Consider the following 23285-nt stretch of genomic DNA (forward strand, 5'->3'; position numbering starts at 1 on the left):
TTCTCCCTCTGCCTGTGTCTCTGCCTCTCTCTCTCTCTCTCTCTGTGACTATCATAAATTAAAAATAAATAAAACTTAAAAAAAAAAAAAAAGAAAGCACCAGGAAAATGGTCAGTGAGGAGTATTGCTAAAGACATAAAAGTCACAGTAGCCTTGGGGCGGTCTTTTGCACAAGGACCCTGGGAGTTTTCAATAGCAGTAAATCTGCTAAGATGGAGGGGGAAAGGGATTTTAAAGTCGTTCAAGATATTCAGAAGCATGTGGCTGTCCTCTCCTCCTTCCAAAGCAAGTTCTTTATTGTCCAACCAATCAATAATTGTTTAATGAGGCCTAGCACCGTACTGGGTACACTGTACTAAGCATAAATACAAAAGTGTAAGACACAGTCCCTGCCAATTTGAGATGTACAACCTAAATATTTCTCAGGAATTACTCCAGTTAAAAATCAAATCTGGACGTGGATGCCAGTATTGCAATGAACATTCTTTCAAGTCACATTGTTATAAAGAAAAACATTACACCCCACATTTATCATGGTATGAGACTTCTTCCTATTAATATCAACTTCATCATCATTAACATACAAGGTTTACTTTTGTTAAAATTCACTTTACATTCCCCTCCTCTGTAATTTGAATAAACCTTTTTTTTTGAAAAAGGAACTTTCAAAGGTGAAGTAGGGAAAGCGCTTAAGTACACACTTGGCCAACAGCTGTCTGCGCAAACAAGCTCTGGACTACCATGTGAAACCAAGCTCATCCCTGGGCCATCTCCATTAATATTTTGAGGACAACATAAAGCACGTTTCAACATAAGACATTATTGCCATCCAGAAGAGGGAGTCAGCGCCACAGAGAGCAGTCAAGATTGGACATTTTTCAGGCAAAATTTAGCACCAACTCAGGGGCAGTTAACAGGGGTTGCCAGGGATTTCGTTTCCAAAATTAACCTCTCGATCCTCTCTCACTCTCAGAACTCACAGGTGTGTGGTTCTGGGAACAGAAACTAACCGAAACTGCAAGCTGAACTGAGACAACTGAACTGGGTGACGATTCCATCCCAGGAGTGAACCTCCTGCCTCAAGCAGAGAACATTCAGCACAGAGCAGAGCAGTGGGAGCAGCAGTCTCAGGAGCCTGAAACCCGAGGTGGTGATACAAAGACACACGACCTTCACCTCCTTTCTGACCCTCACCTTGCTTCCGTAACCCGGCCCTTCACTCCACCGTGTGGCCCCAGTGAAGAACCTCAGCCTCACGCTGGGTTACTGACCCAAATGGTCTCCATTTGGCAAATAAGAGGGAAATGGGGGAAGGAACTAGCACAAGGGGAGGACTAGATAATCTTCTAGTGTTCTGGAGTCTTAATGAAAAAGATCTTGAGTTCCTTTAAATAAAGCACATTAAACCAGGAAGAAAATAACTTAAGGGAAAAGTTCAAATCTGAACTTAAAACCTGCAGCAAGCAGGTGCTTATTTTTCTTGAAGATCTTTTGCTTTAAAGCACTGAAACGTGAGTTGCTAGGTCTGGCAGTGACAGGCAAGAATGACAAGTCCTTCCTCTTTTACAAAAGGCCACCAAAGTATAAGAGGACTCCAGGTATATGCAGAGACACCAGACCCAAAACTGCACAAGTCAGCTCCATCCCCACGCCCACTCTCCTCCTCCTGCCCACCACAAAGACTACTCTGGCTATTGTGCACCAGGAAGCCCTCAGGATCCCTCTGTCAGCTAAGCTGACCCTCGAAACTACTGAAATGGAAGGTAGCATTTAAAATGTAACACTGGTTTTTCTTCAAATGTAAGACTGGTTTTCTTATATAGCATGTCTAAGGCACGGTGTGAGAAAGCTGCTCCCACTCCCAGCCACACACCCATACTCGGCTCCTCACACGCACACAAGCACACAGAAGAGGCCAGCTGACTTTGCCACAATGCATGGGGAATGGAGCGCTTCCAATCACTTCTGGGTTTTGAGCTGGTTGGAGAGCCAGTCCAGGCCTTCATAAAGCCCATCTCCGCTGGTGGCACAAGTGGCCTGAATGTACCAGTTTCTCTGGCGGAGAGAATGTAGGCCGAGCTTGTCTGTTATTTCTGCTGCATTCATAGCATTGGGAAGATCCTTCAAGAAAAAAATTCAAAAAATGATTTATTTATATAATGAAATATTATGCTCTTCTCCCAAAACCTTAGTCACAGTCCTAGCTTGGCGGATTTTCTCTCTCTCTCTGACCTCTCAACTCCACATTGGGAAACCCCATTCACTTTACCATTAAAACAGATGCAGAATCTGACCACTTCTCATCATATCACAGCTACCCACTTGATCCCACCACCACCACTTCTAAGTCAAGGTACTGAAATAACTTCCTAACTGGTCTCCTTGCTTCTGTGCTTGTTTCCCTCAAAGTCTATTCTCAACCCAGTGGACAGTGAAAGTCAGAGCAAGTCATTTTTTCAAAACCCTGCAACAGATCCATCTCTCTCAGGGGAAGAGTCAGAGACCTTATGGTGTTTTGCAAGGCCTCATGACCTGAGCCCCCAGGACCACTCCTTAATTGTCTTGCTTCATCTTTTCAAATACAGCACTCAACACATGTAACTGTAAGATTTACTTATTTGGTATATTGATTACTTATTACCTGTTTCCTCTAACTAACTAGAATGCAAGGATTACAATGGCAGGAATTTCTATCTTGTCCTTTGAAATATTCCTAGTTCCTAGAACTGTGCCTGGCACATAGTAAAGTCAATCTAGTTATACTGATGTGGAGTGACATCAAAAATACGCTCTGTCGGGCAGCCTGGGTGGCTCAGCAGTTTAGCGCCGTCTTTAGCCCAGGGCGTGATCCTGGAGACCCGGGATTGAGTCCCATGTCAGGCTCCCTGCATGGAGCCTGCTTCTCCCTCTGCCTGTGTCTCTGCCTCTTGCTCTCTCTCTCTGTGTCTCTCATGAATTAAAAAAAAATATATATATATATGCTCTGTGGGGACATCTGGGTGGTTCAGTTGGTTAAGTATCTGCCTTTGGCTTAGGTCGTGATCTCAGGGTCCTGAGATCAAGCCCTGCATCGGACTCCCCAGCTCATCGGGGAGCCTGCTTCTCCCTCTCCTCCTGCTGCTCCTCCTGCTTGTGTTTGCTCTGTCAAATAAATAAATAAAATCTTAAATGAATAAATAAATGTAAAATAAAATAAAATGTTTACTGGGACACCTGGGTGGCTCAGTGGTTGAGCAACTGCCTTCGGCTCAGGGCGTGATCCTAGAGTTCCAGAATGGAGTCCCATATCAGGCTCCCTGCATGGAGCCTGCTTCTCCCTCTGCCTGTGTCTCTGCCTGTGTCTCTGCCTCTATCTCTGTGTCTCTCATGAATAAATAAATAAAATCTTTAGAAAATAATAATAATAAAATAAAATGTTTACAAAGAGCTGGAAGGCGAGAGAAAATGCTTTCAATAAATCTGAAGTGACAAAACAGGATGCAGCCCTGTCAAAAGAGCATAAGCTCAATCACATAATGAATGTATTCATGAAGGAGAAAGTGGAAGGAAACACATCATGCTTCCTGACTGAGGTCATCTCAGGCTGATGCATTCCATGATTCTACTTCATTCCACTATGCTACCTTCATTTCCAAGCTTCCTTCCACTTTGAATCCCAAGGCGAGATGGCTCTACACTTGGCCTTCCTCCCACTCTTCCTTCACTGCTTTCCACTACATTTATGTAGAAGCCCCTTCTCCTCCTTGGACAATAAACCCCAAATGATGCAACCATCTCCTCCCTCACTGCCACCGCCCCTCTGTTCCAGCTGCACTGGCTGCCATGCTATTCCTAGCCGCATGAGGGTCCTGTGCTCAGATGTCATCTTATCATGGAAGCATTCTGGCCCTTCCCCACATCCAGCCTGCCCTCTTCCTCCGCTCTACCTTCCTCTACAACACTTCCAGCAGACACATTACATATCCTTTACTGACTGACTCTACTCCCACTAGGATGTAAACTTCATGGACACCAGGATTTTTGTCTGTCTTGCCGCTCACTGCTACATCACCAATACCTAAAACAATGCCTAAATCTTAATAGATGCTCAATTAATATTTATTGAGTGAATGGAAGACATATGCTAAAATGGAGGTGGGGAAGAGCTCAGCTGGCTTAGTCGGTAGAACATAAGACTCAATCTTGGGGTCCTGGTATAAGTCCTACATTGAGCCTAGAGCTTACTTAAAAAAGAAAAAGAAAAAAAATGTTAAAAAAAGGAGGTTGAGGGAAAGGTTATGGTACGGACTAGAGAGAGGGAGAAACACATCTAATTTAAATATCTATATATCTATATTCTTGAGGCTCCTGGGTGGCTCAGTCAGTTGAGCATCTGCCTTCAGCTCAGGTCATGGTCCCGGAGTCCCGGGATTGAGCCCCGTTAAGCTCCCTGCTCAGTGGGGAGTCTGCTTCTCCCTCTGCCCCTCACCCTGCTCATGTGCTTGCTCTCTCCTCAAATAAATAATTACATTTTTAAGTGAACATCTGGCAGCAATTTTGGTCCCAGTATTCAGAAAGCCAACAATATACCTGTTTATTTACAAATACCAGTAAGACTGCATCTCTGAGTTCATCTTCTGCTAGCATTCTGGTTAGTTCTTCTCGGGCCTCATTGACTCGCTCTCTGTCATTACTGTCAACCACAAAAATCAGACCTGGAAAGAAATCACAAGCACATTGGTAATCTGAACCTGGAAAGGGCAACCATTTATATGTCCTTACAGTTTCTCCCTACTTACACCTATGGTTTCACAGAAAATAATCAGTTAAGGAAGGACGTTTACTCTCCAGAATTAGGGAGCCTGCCACACGCAATCAACTAGCCTATCTTTTCAGAAGCATACAGGCCCTCCCCAGATTGAAAGAAACAAAATTATAGAGAAAAGGTTACGTTCATGCTTAATCACTTCACTTTTACATCATATCTGCATAACGAAGTCCCAAGAAAAACCAAGGACATCAAAGTTCAGACATGGACATCAAAGTTCAGATATGCATCCTTGGTTGGCAGTATTGCAGACATCATCCATCAGCATGCCAGAGGTGGTGGCGTCCTGATGCCACACAGAAAGGACAATGTTCTGGAGACCCCTACAATTACAATTGGTGTCTGAAGGGAGGGAGTCTTGTGCTCCTAACCTGTGAAGTCTGGCCTAACTCCAGGAAGCTGGTGTTGGGAAATCTTTGGAGGATCCCATACTAGACCACATCAGATAAGCACCAGGAAGCAAGAGACGGGTCAAAGAAAGATACCACCACACTTTATCTAAGCCAAGGTGGTTGACACCTGCACAGACCTGGTTGCTGTTACACTGGCTAGAGGAAGCAGTGCGCAAAGACGATCTCCAGAGGATTTCCCCAGCAGGGACTCCAACATACACTCAAAAACAGAATGGGGAAGGCCCTCTCTCAGCAGTAGTCCCTGCGTCAATAATGATCGTAAGAACTTGGTAGTTAGCCAACCATAAGCCCTCTGTGCAATGAAAATGAGAAGCGGCTGCCAAAATGAAAGTGCCCCAAGGCTGTATCAAGAGTAGTGATGACAGCTCAGTTTGTAGGATATGGGTGAAAAAAAGCCTTCTCTATGGTATGGCAGTCAGAACACCCTGTGAGTATCATGTGGTCGCTGCTGGACCCCATACCCTAAAACACAGGGAAACTGGAAGGATTCAAAGAATAAGTAGGATGGCAAAGGAATGAGATACCATGTCAGATGAAAAAGAAACAATATATGGGGGATGTTTTACTGAGAGAGACGGATAGCTGTCTTCACAACATATCTAAAGACCCATGCCATAAAGAGAGGTGCAATGTCTTTCATACAGCTCTGTAAGTACACTGAAGATCAATGCATACAAACTACAAGAAGTCGACGGACAGAGAGTCAACAAAACTGAAGATGTAATGGGCTGTCCCTTAGGAGGTACCCCTGTCATTAGAGATATCTGTGCCAGCTTCAGCCACACCTTGTAGGGACACTGCTGAAGGGACCTTCCTGGTAGGAAAAGCATAGAGTGACAAGATGACCACTGAGATTTCGCGGCTATGACCAGGAGGGAAAACTAGTGCTGGCCCTCCTCCCCTCTTCTCCTTCCCTCCTGTCTCTTAGGCCCACCCACCAAGCTGCCTGACTAGCTCTGAAGTAGCCCACTCTGGCAGAAGCCACTCCCCGGCTCCTGAGTGTGTGGGGACTGCATGCAAGACAAAGTCATGTCTGTTATATTACATCAGATTTTTTTTTTAAAAGGCAGAACACTCAAAACTTCCCCCAAAGATGTGATATGCTACCAGCAATATAAGTAGGACTCTGAAGGGGGAGGTGGGTGAGGGGATGGGGTAACTGGTTAATGGGCACGAAGGAGGGCACTTGATGCGATGAGCACTGGGTGTTAATACTGTATGTTGGCAAATTGAATTTAAATTTAAAAAAAATTTTTTTAAAGTAGGACTCTAGGCAGCCCTGGTGGCTTAGCGGTTTAGCACCGCTGTCAGCCCGGGATGTGATCCTGGAGACCCAGGATCGAGTCCCATATGGGGCTCCCTGCATGGAGCCTGCTTCTCCCTCTGCCTGTGTCTCTGCCTCTGTGTGTGTGTGTGTGTGTCTCTCATGAATAAATAAATAAAATACTTAAAAAAAAAAAAAAAAAAGGAAGGACTCTGATCATAACTAAGCATAACTAAGGCTATCCAGAAATTTGAGGAGATCCTTGCAAAAGTGACAGGGTAGAAACAGTTAATGCCTTTGCCATTCCTAATAAAAATTAAGGTTTATAATTGTTAGGGCCCATCCTGTATTGCTTTTATGTAAATCCTTATCTGAGAAACAAAAGAACCTAGCATCAGACTAGCTCCACTTTTGAACTAGGAGAACCCAGAAAAGGTAAATTTACACATGGATAGTATACAACAATTTGTTTTAAAAGGGAGGGGGATATGTATTTACCACTGCATGCACATGCATAAAATATCTTTGGACCAATACACAAGAAATAAAAGTGCTTGTCTATGGGAAGGAACTGGGTGGTTAGAGTAAAGGAAAGAGACAATGACTTTTCTTTATATGCTTTTCTATCTTTTGGAATTTTGAGCCACATAAATGTATTGCCATTTAACAAAATAACTGAACTTACAATCAAGGAGAAAAACCTTTCCACACGAGAACTAATGGACCATTTTATGCACTCTATATAATATTATCAACCAAGAAATCACATAAACAGTTCAAATTTCAATCTGTACAAGTAAAGCCTAAGTGAGTACATGGTTAAGTGTTTTAATGGAGAGTTAAAAGCTATCATTAAGTCTGTCATATTCAACATACTGATGAAAAAAATTTTAATTAAAAAAGACAAGGGCAGCCCGGGTGGCTCAGCGGTTTAGCACTGCCTTCAGCCCAGGGCGTGATCCTGGGGACCTGGGATCGAGTCCCACATCAGGGTCCCTGCATGAAGCCTGCTTCTCCTTCTGCCTGTGTCTCTGCCTCTCTCTCTCTCTCATGAATAAATAAATAAAATCTTAAAAAAAAAAAAAAAGACAGCTTGACCTTTAGAAGCTGGCAAGAAAAATAGGGGCAGCATCCAAGGCTACTGCTGGCTGAGAGATCTGGACCCACCACAGACAGCAAGTCTATTCTTCAGTCTTCATTTGCTAGTTTCACGAAGAGTCCAACTGACCCATACCGAGGTCCTAGAACATAGCCAGGTACCCACCACCAAAGCAAGTTACTGAAGTTCCATTAAATCAGGCTTGTTATGAATAGAAGACTGAAAACAAAATGGCATTTCAACTTGGTGACTGAATGTGACACTACATTGAACAGGCGAAAGGACTCCTGCCAGAGAATGAGGAAGTAAAACTTCTCACAATTTGGGCTCTGCAGTGGTTCATTTTATGTGTCAACTTGACTGGGCCATGGGATGCCCAGACATTTGGTCAAACATTATTTTGGGTGTGTCTGCAAAGATGTTTCTGGCTAAGGTTAATAACATTTGAACCAGTAGAGGGAGTAAAGCAGACTGCCCTTCCCTGCATGGGTAGGCCTCTCTAATCCTCTGAAGGCCTGAAGAGAACACAAGAGGAGTGAGAGAGAAGTCTCTGCCTAACCATCCTGGAGCTGGTGGAAGACCACCCTTGGATTGGAACTTCCACCTTTGGCTCTCCTGGTTCCCCTGCTTGCCAAATGTAGATAGATCCTGGGACTGCTCAGCCTCTGTAACCATGTGAGCCAATTTCTTATAATAAGTCTGATATGTATGTATGTGTGTATACATCCCATTGGTTCTGCTTCCTCTGGAGAACCCAGACTAATATAGGCTCCTATCTGAGTGACTACTATCTTCCAACCACAGAAGCATGTTATAAAATTAATCTCCTTTAAGCCAAATGATCCAATATGGCAGGTACTACCTCCATTTTATAGATAAGGAAACTAAAACAGAAAAGATGAACTTTCCCAAGGTTTCAGAGCAGAGTGAAGGAATTCTCATTTAGAAGGATTTCAGTTAACAAATACAGATGAAATAACAATATCTAGAAAAATCACCATTCTGTAACTCTAGGGAAATAACAGATCTAGTAATAGTCTTCCATGAATGCTAAAAGCAGTAGGTGACAGGGAACTTTATTTTGGGAGAATTAGACTTATATTGTCTAAACCCACTTAGCAACCCTAAAAGTGTGATGGCCAAACTTCTGTGTTAAGATGTGATAGAAAAGGAATACCTGGCACTACCTGTAACATATTCTTGCTGCCAAAATGAAACAGAACCTAATCAAGGCTCTAGAACCACCATTTTACAAGCTATCCAATGACAAACAAGTAATACAACAATCAGCCTAATTTAGAATATGAAATAAACATCTAACCAAAAAACGGCACAGAAACAAAGTAGGGAGAGAGGATCTATTGTAGAATAAGAGACTAAAGGGATATAACAATGAAATGCAATGTGTGAACTTTGGTTCCTGATGCAGACAAATCCAATGTGGAAAAGACATATTTGATACAACCGGAGAAACTAAATTAAGGACTAGGCACTGTCATGAAAGAATTCATATTAAGGGCAGCCCAGGTGGCTCAGTGGTTTAGCGCCACACCTTCGGCTCAGGGCCTGATCCTGGAGACCCGGGATCCAGTCCCACATCAGGCTCTCTGCATGGAGCCTGCTTCTTCCATTGCCAATGTCTCTGCCTCTCTCTCTCTGTCTCTCATAATAAATAAACAAATTTATTTAAAAAAAAAAAAGAATTCATATTAATTTTGGGGGTGTGATAATGGCATGGAGATTATGTTCAGAAAAAAAGGCTTTATCAGTTTGAAATGAAAACTGGGAATCCCTGGGTGGCGCAGCGGTTTAGCGCCTGCCTTTGGCCCAGGGCGTAATCCTGGAGAACCGGGATCGAATCTCACGTCGGGCTCCCGGTGCATGGAGCCTGCTTCTCCCTCTGCCTATGTCTCTGCCTCTCTCTCTCTCACTGTATGCCTATCATAAATTAAAAAAAAAAAAAAGAAAACTGAAGGATGGGGACACCTGGATGGCTCAGCGGTTAAGCTCTGCTTTCCGCTCAGGGCGTGATCCTGGAGTTCAGGGATCAAGTCTCACACCAGGCTCCCTAATGGGAGCCTGCTTCTCCCTCTCCCTATGTCTCTGCCCCCCTCTCTCTGTTATCTGTCTCTGTTATCTGTCATGAAAAAAAAGAAAACTGAAGGATATATGAGCAAAAGGTCTCATGTATCACGTCTGAGATATGCTAGAACATACTCTGGGCAAAACGCTGGTAACCATGGAAGCTGAGCAATGAACACAAGGGGGTTCATCATGCATCCTTTCTCCTTGTATTTGTTATGAATGTTCTACTAACAGGCACCAGCAGCCCCGGTGGCTCAGCAGTTTGGTGCCACCTTCAGTCCACGGCGACCCGGGATCGAGTCCCGCATCGGGCTCCCTGCATGGAGCCTGCTCCCCCCTCTGCCTGTGTCTCTGCCTCTCTCTCTCTCTCTCTCTGTGTCTCTCATGAATAAATAAATAAAATCTTTAATTAAAAAAAAAAAAAGCTCTACTAACAAAAGTTAAAAAAAAAAAAGATAAATGCACTATTTTGAGAAAAAAAATCAAATTCAGAGATAAGAACTGCAAACCGAGCAAAGTGCTACAACAATGATCTAAAATCTAAAGGGCCAGCCAGTGTGGGCAATAGGTCTAATGAGACCAACAAACACAAGTCTTTACTATGAAATGCATGTGATACAAAAACCACTTGTTATAGAAATTTCAAAATTAAGACTCCAATTAAGTTCTAAAATGAGCGTGGAGATGCCTTCTGGTTAGGATTCTACATGAGAATCAGGTGTAAAAACTAGGTGAACAGTTTATGGCTATTTTGACAGGCAATACTCTATAAGGTAGCACTGATCCAACACAAAATCCATGAAAAAAAAAAAAACCTCAAGTAGATTGATGGAGGAGTGGACCCATTAAAACCCCAACTTTTAGGAAAGCAGTGATAAGGAAATAAGGTAATGATCTGGGATATGTGTGTGTCAATTCACACACTTCTAGAATAGCAGGGCAGCTGGGAGAGACTGTGGCCAAACAAGATGCTGGCATCTGGGGTTCCAGCCATGTCTGTTCATCTCTTTCTCTGCAGGGGCATGATTTTTAGATATTCTCATCCAGTTTAAAAGAGTTCACTGAACTCAAACTCTCTAAAACCTGGTACTTCGTCTAAGGCACATATAGCTCTCAATTAACCAAAAGATAAAATTCATTATGATAGCCATTTTTTAACTCATCTGGATTAAGAGTAGTTTTCTATGTAGGACATTAATGCCCAAGTACTTTTTCTAGGAAGGCAGGGACCATTTTCCAAAAAGGAAGTGTTAAGTGGATCCTCAGAAGAGAAGGAATGATGGACAGTCCAAACAAAGCAGAGTACAAGGTTTCGCTTCAAGCATCCATCTTTAGACGCGTTTAACACAAATAGTTTCAAGGTCATAGACTGGATAATCTTTACCTTGGGTATTCTGGAAATAATGTCTCCACAAAGGTCTGATTTTGTCCTGGCCACCAACATCCCAGACCGTGAAGCTGATATTTTTATATTCTACTGTTTCCACATTGAAACCTAAATTGGCAAGATGAAGAAAATTTTTAATGAAGACTTTCATTGGGTAAACAATTCAAATAAATTTTGGCTAATATTTGGACAGGACTTTTAATTCACAAAGCAACTTGCTAGTCAAAGATCTTTAGCTTACAGGATCACCTGGCTGACTCAGATGGTGGAGCATGCAACTCTTGATCTCAGGGTCGTGAGTTCAAGCCCCACATTGAGCCTAGAGTTTACTTAAAAAAAAAAAAAAAAAAAAAAAAAGAAACAACAAAAAAAAACCTATTTAGCTTACAAAACAGAATGCTAGCTTTGCTCGTCCATTCATCATGACAGGTGTCTCAAATCTTCTCTACTCTGCAACTTCAAATGACCTCACTTTCTCTCAGCAGATCTTACATGACTTCAGAGCAAACAGAAGCCATTAATGAGACTGACTTCTACCTCCCACCACACAATGTAGAAACCTACCTACATCTGTAACCATTCTTTTTCTCTCCCTCTTAGAGCAGAGAAAGGGGCAACTATCCAATGCCAATTCCATCTATCCATATAATCTGGACCACTCCAAAATCTCCAACCTCCTCTTCTCAGTAGGCTTAAGTCTTTACACTTCCCAAAAAGCCCTTCTTTGACTCCACATATTCACCTGCTACCACCCTCTATTTTCCGGATCAAAATCAAATTTCTCTAAGAACCTTAGTTACATTCACTGCCCCTACTGTGTTGCCTTTCACCCAAGAGCTCCTCCTGCTTCAACATGTTACACAGCTGGTCTTGCCAAGATGAGCAATAATCACCATGTCAATAAACCCAACAGAAGCTTTTCAGTTCTTACAAGTTTGATTTTATATTTCATACTACTGCTCACTCTCTTCTTGAAACTCTTCCCTGGTTTCCTATTTTCTTTGTATTTCTATGGCTGAACCTTCTTGGACTACTTAGTGAGCTCAACCACACTTAATTGATCCTGAAATGATCAATATGATTCTGTCCTGCCCCATCCATTCTCCTCTTCCCACAGTGGCAAAAGGTAATTTCGTTCACTCATAGGGCTTCATTACCACCTTTGCACTAACAACTCTCAAATTTACATTTTCCCATCCCAGATCTCCTGAGTTTCAGGCTCATAATCCAACCTTCAATCCAAAATCTTTGATGTCTCAAAGGCTCCAATAAGGCAAGATGTCAACACTGAACATAAGATCCCCACACCTCTAGGGGTGCCTGGGTGGCTCAGTTGGTTGATTCTTTGATCTCAGCTCAGGTCTTGATCTCAGGGTCATGGGTTAGAGCCCCACATTTCAATCCATGCTGGGTACGGAGCCTACTTTAAAAAAAGGGAGGGTGCCTGGGTAGCTCAGTTGGTTAAGCATCTGCCTTCGGCTCATGTCATGATCTCCAGGTCCTGGGAGAGAACCGAGTCAGCTTCTCTCTCTCTCCCTCTGCCCCTCCTCCCTGCTTGTTTTCTCTCTCTCAAATAAGAAAAAATATTTAATTAAAAAAAGAAAAAAAGATCCCCACCCCTCTATATTCCTCCTCTACTAGTTACCCCTGTACTGACTTCATCCCACAAGCCAGAAATCTGAGAGGCATCCCTGATACTTCCCACTCTCTCACCCCTAAAGATCTCATTATCAAATCTTATCAATTCAACCTCCTAAATATCTAATAGTCACCCTAACCCAAGAGACTGTCATTTCTAGCCTCAATTATTGAAGTAACCTAATTAAGCTACCTGCAGCCACTCTTCCTCTCTCCGTCCATTCACCATTTTCCAATCAAAACTCTCAAAATCTATAATGTGGTCATATCACTTCCCTATATATTTATGCTTGACTGAAATATTTAAAATAAAGGGGAAAAAATAATCTCTCTTTGGCTTCCCACACCCAAATCCTAAACATGACCTTTGAGGTCCATCACAGCCTGGGCCTGCTCACTTTCCAAATCTCACTTTTAGTCATGTTTTAGCTTGTTTTAGCGAAGGGCACTCACGTCATCACAGCAATCTCAATTCTTGCTAAATAAATGTATAAATTCAATGACATTCTAATCCTAAAGTGATTAGGGAAGGGGGGTGGGGCAGGAAACTTAGCAAAATGATCTTAAGTGTTATCTGGAAAAATAACCAAGTAAATGTAACCAGGAACTCTCTGAAAACAGATAACAAACTATTTTTAAAGATATTATCAAACCTTGAGTAACACATGAAATAATTAAGTTCAAATTACTACAACAGGGAGTTGTCCAGAAAAAGACATATATATCCATGAAAATTTAGTATATAAAAAGAAGGCATTTAAAATCAGCATAAAAAAACTATCCAATAAATGAGTGTGGACAACTGTCTATCTCTGCACATGTCCAATATATATACGGCTATTTGGATTTAATTGATTAGGAGAACCTGGATGGTTCAGCCAGAAGAGCATGCGACTCTTCATTTAGATTTGAGCCCCACACTAGTGTAAAAATTAAATAAATAAAAAACTTTTAAAAAATTAAAAATTAAATTAAGTCCAATTAAAAAGTCAGCTCCAGGGGCGCCTGGGTGGCTCAGTGGTTGAGCATCTGCTTTCGGCTCAGGGCATGATCCCAGGGTCCTGGGATCGAGTCCCACATCGGGCTCCCCACGGGGGGCCTGCTTCTCCCTCTGCCTGTGTCTCTGCCTATATCTCTGTGTCTCTCATGAAAAAATAAATAAAATCTTTAAGAAAAAAAAAAGGCAGCTCCTCAATCTTACTAGCCACCTTTCAAGTATTCAATAGCCACTTATAGCTATGGCTTCTACCCTGGACAGTATGGACCCAGAATATATCCATCATTGAAGAATGTTTTATTGGACAGCATTGGCCTATATATTTGAAAAATATAACTAAATTCCTACCTTACTCGTAACAGAAAAATAAACCTCAAATAAGTAAAATATTTCAATGTCTTTTAAAATGAAATAAAAATAACAGAAAACTAGCAGTAGAAAATACTGATGAATACTTATATGACCCTGGAGTTAGGAAGACTTTCTAAAAATGACACTGAAGCTAAAAACAAACAAACAAACAAACAAACAGAAAACTTGGCAGGAAAAAAAAAAAAAAAAACTTGGCAGGGCACCTGGATGGCTCAATAGGTTAAACATCTGATTTTGGCTCAGGTCATGATCCCAGGGTCATGGGACTGAGCCCTACATCAGGCTCCACACTCATCCGGTAGATTGCTTGTCCCTCTACCCCTTCTCCCCCTCCTCATATACTCTCTGTCTCTCAAAAAATATATTTTTTAAAAAATTGGTAAATAAGACTACCTAAAATTCTATATGGCAAAACTTAGAAAAAATGAGGTTGAAAGACAATGGACTAGGGATCTCCGAGTAGCTCAGTGGTTTGGCGCCTGCCTTCAGCCCAGGGTGTGATCTTGGAGTCCTGGGATCAAGTCCCATGTCGGGCTCCCTGCATAGAGCCTGCTTCTCTCTCTGCCCCCCTCCCTCTCTCTCATGAATAAATAAATAAAATCTTAAAAAAAAAAAAAAGACAATGGACTAGAAAACTAACACATGACACATTGTTCCTGACCCAAGATGTCCTTCTTCAAATCATTAAGAGACATATAAACATGCCAACAAAAAGAAAAAAAAAACAAACAAAAAAACTGGTAGAACCAAATTAAATCAAGTCATAGATTGGAGTGCCTGGCTGGTAGAGCACACAACTCAATCTCAAGGTCATAAGTTCAAGCCCCACATTGGGCATGGAAACTACTTAAAAAATAAATAAGGTGCACCTAGACGGCTTGGTTGCACCTAGTCAGTTGGTTAAGCAACTGACTCGATTTCAGCTCCAGGGATGATCTCAGAGTTGTGGAATCTAGGCTTGCATCAGGCTCTGTGCTTAGTGTGGAGTCTGCTTGTGATTCTCTCTCCTCTTCCCTTTATCCCTTCCCGGGTACTCACATGCACTGTCTCTCAAATAAATAAATAAATAAAATCTTAAAAACTAAGTAAGTAAAATTGAGCCATAGAATAAATACAAATGGCCAACGGATGTTTGAATATATTCACTTACAGTAAAAGAAATCCCAATAAAAATCGGTGTTTTTTTTCTCCATCGTATAGGCAAATTCCCTGGAGAAATGAACATTTTTAATAGCTGGTAACACAACCTTTTTGGGGAGAAGCTTGGTAATGCATACCCACATTTTAAATGTACATAGGGTTTGGTTGTTTTTTTTGTTTGATTGTTTTTTTTGTTTTTTTTAAGTAAACTCTGTGTTCAACATGGGGCTCAAACCCACAATCCTGAAATCAAGAGTCACATGCTCTTATGGACTGAGCCAGTCAGGTGCCCCTAGACATACATTAGCTTTAACATAGCAATTCTTCCTCCAGAAATTACTGCAAGGACTAAAGTACATGTTTGCAAAAATGTTAAAGATGCTTACTTCAGCATCGTTTACAAAGAACACGGCAAATAAGTGAATCAACCCATCAATGAAAATTCATTAAAAATAGAGCCACATAATGGAATACTATCCAGTTACTCAAATTTGATGTTACTCTGTATCAGTTGTTATTTAAGCCCCAAAATTTAGTGACTTAGAATAATGATTCCTCTCCTCCTCCAACAATTCTGTGGGTTGCCTGGGTTTCCCCTTGTAGTTACATTCAGCTACGGAGTGCCTTGAAGACTGGACTGGGCCCGTCTCTCTCCAGGTGGTCTTTTCATTCTCAAGAAACATTGAGCTTCCTCTTATGGTGGTGGCAGTGTTCCCAAAGTGCAAGTCTTAAGGCACAAGCACTTATTCAATCTTTGACTTAATTTGCTAATATTCCCTTGGCCAAAGCAAGCTGCTTGGCCAAGCTTAGCATCACTGTAGAACAGGACTGCAGGTGAAGTGGATACGGAGGGGGATGATTCACTCCAGGCCATTAGTTTCACAATCTACAAGACTGGTATTCCATTCATCACCAAATATTTACTGGACAGCTACTATGTGCCAGGCATTTTGCCAGGGGCTTGGGAACAATGGTGAAAAAGACAGACATGGTTCCTGCCCTTATCTACTTACTGCTGGAAGAGAAGTGGGCAAGCGACGACAAATGTGTTGAGAATTACTAAGAAGTTTTGGTTACTAAGGAAACTTTTAACAGGGGAAAACCAGTCCAGGCCATCAGAAAAGGTGTCCCTGAAAAATAATGTTTAAACTAAGACCATAAGAATGAGCTGGCATTAGCTACATAAAGGGGGAGGGGGCTAAGGAAAAAGGCAGGAAAGTATTCCAAAGGGAAGAAATCATATAGAAAAAGATCTAAACATACTATTTAATGAAAAGTAAGTTCAAAAACAGTATGCATATGATTTTACAAAGATATTCACCAAATCTTAACAATAGTGTTTTGTTAACACTTATTTATGTTTTGCTGTATGTCTAACACTATGGATGCATGAATTATTTTAATAATTGGAGAAAACCAAGCAATTATGCTATTTTCATTTTAGACTAATAACATTTTTTAAATTGTGGATGTGAATGCTTTCTCCATCTGGCTTCCTCCTTCTCCAAATGTTGCAATCTCTGAAACCACTGCCCAAGTTGGAAGTTGATCATTTGGTTCCTGTGACTAACCTAACATTCAGAACACTATGACTTCACAGGTCATCCTGTGAGGATCCGGGATGTTTGGATCTAAAGGCAGTTCATAAGGCAAAGATGAAATCCTATCAAACTTGCTTTTGCAAAATCCTTAAATGGCTTACAAAATACAGCACCGTTTCGCAGGAATAACTACACTGCCAGGTTCTCCTCCAGCACTGGAACAAATCGGATTCTTTCAGGTGGACACCAACTCAAAGTAACTGGCTTGAGCCAGAGTGAAGAAAATCACACTGCATCTTTAAACCCTAGTAACATACTTCTTGTGGACATGGTTCCACTTAGGCCAGCTGGAAGACGACTGAATGAGGAGGCAAGAGCAGGTTCCCAGCTCCCAACTCAGGCTTAGGTTGGGACACAGACTAATTAAGTGGAATAGAGGGCATAAAACCGCCCTCTCGGTTTGTCTGTTTAAAATTTCAAGTAATCTCCACACCCAACATGGGGCTCGAACTCACAACCCCAAGATCAGGAGTCGTAAGCTCTGGGGCGCCTGGGTGGCTTAGTCAGTTGAGCATAGGAATCTTGGTTTCAGCTCAGGTTGTGATCTCAGGGTCCTAAGATATAGCCCCAAATTGGGCTCCGAGCTTAGTGTGGAGTCAGCTTGGGTTTCTCTCTCCCTTTCCTTCCACACCTCCCCTGCAAGCTTCCTCCCTAGAGCACGCTCTCTCTCTTAACAAATAAATCTTAAAAAAAAAAAAAAAAAAAGTCGCAAGCTTTACTGACTGAACCAGCCAGGCACTGCTGCCCTCCCCGTTTTAATCATTACCTTTTTCATTTTCACCAAGCAGATAAGGTTAATTGTGCTTATCCTAAATGTGTTCATTTGATTGCCTCATACACCTAGCAATGGTCCTAGAGATGCCAGGGAGCAATCAGGAAATTCTGTATTACTCAGTATGGGCCTCAAAAAGCTTACACTCTTAGACAAGATTTAAAAAAAAAAAAAAAAAGTATCAATAATATAAAAGGCAAGTAAAAGTATAACATAGTAACTTGTAAACTGGTCTTGTCACAGGTTGTGAACATACCTATTGTAGGGATAGTAGTCACAATCTCTCCCAGTTTCAATTTATACAAGATCGTGGTTTTTCCAGCTGCATCCAAACCCACCATAAGAATCCGCATCTCTTTTTTCCCAAATAGACTTTTAAACAGTTTTTCAAAAACGTTCCCCATTGTGACTGATTTCTGTTACCTGAATGAAAAGAAAGGCAAGTCAAGTAATTGTTCTTTGCAGAGATATAGAAACACCATACATAAAATACAACTCTCTATTAGAGGAGGCACTTAGTAAAAAATGAAAACAATTTTAAGTATAATTTGGCCAATAAATAGTAGCATGTCTTGTTTTTTTGTTTTTGTTTTGTTTTTTTGCATGTCTTGTTTTTAAAGGGAAATTCAACTCAGCCTTTTGATACCTTGCCAGAAAATTCTCTTTTCCACTGCAGCATCCAAGTGGGATAAGTGGAAACACAGTCTCAATGCTACCACTATGGCAGCGGGTTTTGGTCAGCCTGGGCTTTGGTCAGCCTAAGTACAGAAGCAATGTCAAAACAAATACATCTAAACCCTCTCGAAATGAGAACTAATGAAGCAAAGAATGGGTTTATTTTACAGGATGTGAAGTCTTTAAGGTAGGTTAAATGTCAGTATCTCTTAAAAATGTAGTAGTTGCCTTTGGCTAGCAAACAGTATCAACATCCAGAAAAAAAACTTAAAAAATTTTAGAGGGGAGGAAATACAGCATTTGCAACCCCATTCAGCTAACAGAGAAACTGACTAGAGCTGGGGAGATCCATAGCAACCAGTGTTGACCATCCCCTGACTCTCAACCAATTTTTCACTTTTTATTGAAATGTATTATACATAGAGAAAACACATGATAACCAAACAGTTCAATGAAATGTCATAAACCCATCAAAATATGATGATTACTAGTGACCCAGATCTCCTTGCCCCCATTCCAGTCATTACCTCCCAAAAGGTATGACTATCGACTTCTAACAACATAAGTGTTCAATATTTTATTTTTTAGAAGACTATATGATAGATTCTATAAAGGCAACAGTAAAGGCAGACTAGCTTTGTAGAAATTTATTCTACAGCCTTTTAACACATCAGTCTATTTGAAGAGTGAGCTTGACATTTTAAAGACTTCAAAGTAGTCCATCCGACGCACCTCAAACCGAGCCCCTGAACATCTACAAAGATTCTCTGTAGAAAGATTCATTTGTTAGGCAGCCCTGGTGGCTCAGAGGGTTTAGCGCCGCCTCCAGCCCAGGGGTGATCCCGGAGACCCGGGGTCATGTCCCACATCGGGCTCCCTGCATGGAGCCTGCTTCTCTCTCTGCCTCTGTGTGTGTGTCTATGAATAAATAAATAAAATGTTTAAAAAAGAAAGAAAGATTCATTTGTGAAACAGAAAGGGGTGGAGGAGGGGCAGAGAGAGAAGCAGACTCCCCCACCAAGCAGGGAGCCAGATGTGGTACTCCATCCGGGTGCTCCAGGATCATGACCAGAGCAGACAGCAGACACTTAACCAACGGAGTCAGCCAGGCGCCCCTAAAAAGATCCTTCAAAAATGAAAAGTAAAAAATAAATCTTTGTTCCAAAGAATATGATTTTCCTTTTAAACTGCTAACCAGGGATCCCTGGGTGGCTCAGCGGTTTAGTGCCTGCCTTTGGCCCAGGGCGCGATCCTGGAGACCTGGGATCGAATCCCACGTCGGGCTCCCTGCATGGAGCCTGCTTCTCCCTCTGCCTGTGTCTCTGCCCCCCTCTCTCTCTGTACATGTATCATGAGTAAATAAATAAAAATCTTTAAAAAAAAAAAAAAAAAAGAATAACGAAAAAAAAAAACTGCTAACCAGGGGTGCCTGGGCTGGCTCAGTTGGTTAAGCACGAGACTCTGGATTTTGGCTCAGGTCATGATGTCGGGATGGTGAGATGGAGCCTGCTTAAGATCCTCTCTCTCCCTCTGCCCCTCCCTCTGTCAATAAATGAATAAATAAATAAATAAATAAATAAATAAATAAATTGAAAAAAATAAAACTGCTAACCAAAGAAAAACTTTACTCCCTGGCAGGGCAGAGGAAAAATGCAACAAGGACTGCCAACCTCTCATTCATCTGGACCCTAGTGACCTCAGAGGTCACCGAATTCCAGAGGGCCCACGTCTGAAATCCAACAGTTTCCCACAGTAGCTTCACATGGATGATGTCCCAAGTACACACTCCATTCCATTCTACGACGAGAGAAAAGCAGCAGCAGAGCACGTATCCCGTGCATAAATGAAGTTAAAGGTGAACTGCCACAACCAAAGAGTGACAGGTGCTTTCATCATCCATAGGAGGTCTGTATGGAAACTACACAAACGTCCAGAACATTTCAGCAGTCAAAAATCTCTAGCTGGGCGACAAAACCAGAGACGCCTTGTCTTTTGTTTCCGAAAGAAGACAAAGCGCAGAGATGAGGAAAACGGTAGGGAACGAGCCAGGGGTGGGGAGGGGAGGTGCTTCCCCCTTAGAGGTCCTTTGAGGCAAGTGCTCCGCTCGATCCCCCTCCCACCACACGAGTACACCACCTCGGTTTCCCCTCCTGCTTCTCTTTCCCTCCTCCGTCAGAGACGCCCACATCCCGCTAAGCCTCTGGAGCCGCTCTGGGGAAAAACGTCCGAGACTCCGGCGCCCCTTCGGCCCGCCCACCCTTCCCTGCCTCCAGCACCAACTCCCCTTCAGGCAGGAGCGGCGACGACACCCCCAGGGCACCAACAGGACCAGGTGGCCAAGGGGGCGTGCGCGGCGGGCGGGCCGAGCGCCGGCTTCCCGGGGGGGTCCCCAAACGCCTCTCCTGCCCGCCGGCCAGGCCGCTCCCTCGGGAGCTGCCGGCCCTCGGGAAGGCGGAGGACCACGGGTGGACGCGCCAAGCTTCCCTCGGGTCCCCGCAGCACCCGCCCGACCCCTTCCCGCAGGCTAACCGCCGCGCTCTGATTTCCCGCCCGCTGACGGTGCGGCAATCCAGCCAGGCCTGGAGAGCCGCCGCCCCTTCCCCGCCAGCCCGCCCGCCCGCCCGCCCGCGACTCACCTGCCGCCGCGCTGACCACCGTTACCCACTACAGCCTTTCAGATTTCGGCTCCCTCTGCAAAATGGCGACCGGCGCGGGGGCGGGAACGGCAACCAACCAATCACCCGCCGCCTCTCGGAGCTTTCGTACCAATGAGCTCGAAGTTCCGTGAGTGACGACACATCTGGCCAATGCGAAGGACAATAAGAGCCTGGTCCGGGGAAGGCCCGCCCCCGGCGACCTAGGCGACGGCACGAAGCTCTGCAAATGCCGGGTTCATCTTCCAATGACAGCCCCCCGCGGCCCGGCGGGACCCTCCCACACGCCCCGCCCCAATGCCGCGCGCGACCAATCAGAAGAGTAAAAGGATTTCCGATTTGCTCGGCCAATCAACTCGGAAAAATCCCTGGGATTGAACTAACCCCGGGAGCGTTCGAACCAACCGGGTGGGGGCATGCGGGCGGGGCCAAGTTCCCAGTGATATTTAAGGAAATTTGCCGAGGTTGAGCTAAAAGTAGAAACTAGTTGGGGCGATGTCTCGTGTGGGAAATACCCAGACTTTGACACAGAAGTTAAGGCTTACGGAAAGTTTCCTACTCAGTTTGAAGCTAGGCTGCAGCCCTGCCTCTAAACCGATTTTCAACAGTTTGGGTAAAATACTAGCCACCTGCACCGTTCGGATGCCGCACTTCCACAGCCCTCACCTCCTGTCGGGAACTCAGCCCCCTTTAAAGGCCAACTTACTTGGTGGGGCACCTGGTGGCTCGGTTGAGCGTCAGCCTTGGCTCAGGTCGTGGTCCTGGGATCCAGTCCCGCATCAGGCTGCCCGCACGGAGCCTGCTTCTCCCTCTGCCTGTGTCTCTGCCTTTTTCTGTGGGTCTCTCATGAATAAATAAATAAAATCTGTAAAAAAAAAAAAAAAAAAAAAAAGCCAACTTGGTTAGCTGTTAAATAGGTAACCAACTCCTGTAAATGGTACCTGAGATCATCAGAAATGTGAACCTCTATTGAGCACATACCATGTGCCATCTATATCAAGGACTTTACCTGTGTGACCATAACGACCTGTGAGTTAGAAACTATCATTTCCTCTTTTAAAAGAGGAAAATTAAGTAACCAAACAGAGATAAAAGCTTAGCTCTTAATCTCTTTACCAAATACTTTCCTTCCTGGTCACAGTGATTGTATATTTGATAGTAAATATATAAGAGGTTTTTCAACGTGACTCCTTAAAAATTTTTTACTATAAAAGATTATACAAGGTCACTTTTCTTTTTTTTTAAGATTTTATTTATTTATTCATGAGAAGCACAGAGACAGAGGCAGAGGGAGAAGCAGGCTCCATGCTGGGAACCTGAGGTGGGACTTGACCCCAGGACTCCAGGATCACACCCTGGGCCAAAGGCAGGCGCTAAACCGCTGAGCCACCCAGGGATCCCCTACAAAGTCACTTTTTAAAAATACATGAAAAAAATGGCATTCCTCATCAGAGTGAGGACAATAAGGAGGAGCGGAAGTGGGGGGGAAAAATCACACCATTCTATCATCTAGAGGCAATCACTGTTACATTTTGGATTATTTCTTTCCAGTCACTTTTCTATCTTCTTTTTTTTTTTTAAGATTTTATTTATTTGAGAGAGAGAGAGCAAGTATTGTTAAGTTTTTTAGTAACTAGACGGAAATGAGACCGCCAAGGCAAGCGAGGGTCCAAGAACAGATTTTATTGCAGGCACCCTCGGGCGAGGTTCCACGACTCACGGAGGAAAGAGAGTGAGTCGAGGAAGTCGCGCCAAGACAAGGTGGTAGGGGGTTTCCATAACGTTGTAAGGCAGAACGGTTTCCTATTGGTTGGCTCATATGCAAAGGAAGGATTGCAATCCAACCAGAGTGACCCTCACTATGCAAAGGAAGGATTGCAATTCGACCAGTCAAAGGTGACTTCCTCCTCTGGGGTTTGAAGGGCATTGGGTTCGGTTGAGGAAGTCCAAAGGAGAGGTGTAAGGGTCTGCTCAAGCTGTCGTCCCAAGTGGAGGTGGTGACAGGAACCTCAGCCATTTTGGCGTATCCGCCATCTTGAGGAGTTTCCCTTCCCGCCTGGCCCAACAAGTATGAGTCGGGGGAAGGAGTAGAAAAAGAGGGAGAAGCAGACTCCTTGCTGAGCAGGGAACCCAATGTGAGGCTCCATCCCAGGACCCTGGGATCATGACCTGAGCTGAAGGCAAACACTTAACAACTGAGCCACTCAGGCACCCTCCAATCATTTTTCTATGCAATTTTTACATAGTTCAGATTATAATTACATAAAATTTGGGGTTTTTTCCAGTTAACATTTTAATTTGAGCATTTTCCACATTACTTAACACTTAAACATTTCTGAAAGCTGTGTGATATTCCATCATATGGATATACCCTGATTTAT

At 43.2% G+C, this 23285-nt stretch overlaps 1 protein-coding gene across 4 annotated transcripts; it reads right to left on the reverse strand.

The window, feature by feature from the left end:
* Positions 1-274: 274 nt before the first annotated feature.
* Positions 275-21041, reverse strand: LOC140607050 (ADP-ribosylation factor 2). 4 transcript variants are annotated; one of them, XM_072781370.1, is made up of 6 exons: positions 20887-20944; positions 19921-20047; positions 17832-17998; positions 11053-11163; positions 4570-4694; positions 275-2121 (listed from the first exon to the last, which is right to left on the reverse strand). In XM_072781370.1, exons 3-6 carry the CDS (start codon positions 17977-17979, stop codon positions 1960-1962), a joined length of 546 nt encoding a protein of 181 aa, XP_072637471.1. In that variant the 5' UTR covers positions 17980-17998; positions 19921-20047; positions 20887-20944; the 3' UTR covers positions 275-1959. The 4 variants fall into 4 exon arrangements, with proteins under 4 accessions (XP_072637471.1, XP_072637473.1, XP_072637472.1 ...); XM_072781372.1 differs by lacking the exon at positions 19921-20047 and adding an exon at positions 19671-19792 and having other exon boundaries at positions 20887-20937; XM_072781371.1 differs by having other exon boundaries at positions 19921-20168; positions 20887-20932.
* Positions 21042-23285: the final 2244 nt, after the last annotated feature.

The sequence above is a fragment of the Canis lupus genome, chromosome 16 (genome assembly GCF_048164855.1).
Source record: "Canis lupus baileyi chromosome 16, mCanLup2.hap1, whole genome shotgun sequence".
Classification (NCBI taxonomy): domain Eukaryota; kingdom Metazoa; phylum Chordata; class Mammalia; order Carnivora; family Canidae; genus Canis; species Canis lupus.

Bases quoted from the DNA above. Each gene is read 5' to 3' on its own strand.
- LOC140607050 (XM_072781369.1), bottom strand. From the start codon at position 17,979: ATGGGGAACGTTTTTGAAAAACTGTTTAAAAGTCTATTTGGGAAAAAA. The intron at 11,164-17,831 runs GTATGTTCACAA...TTGCCAATTTAG, and splicing joins GACTACTATCCCTACAATAG to GTTTCAATGTGGAAACAGTA. The intron at 2,122-4,569 runs GTATATTGTTGG...TTTTTCTTGAAG, and splicing joins TGGTATTTGTAAATAAACAG to GATCTTCCCAATGCTATGAA.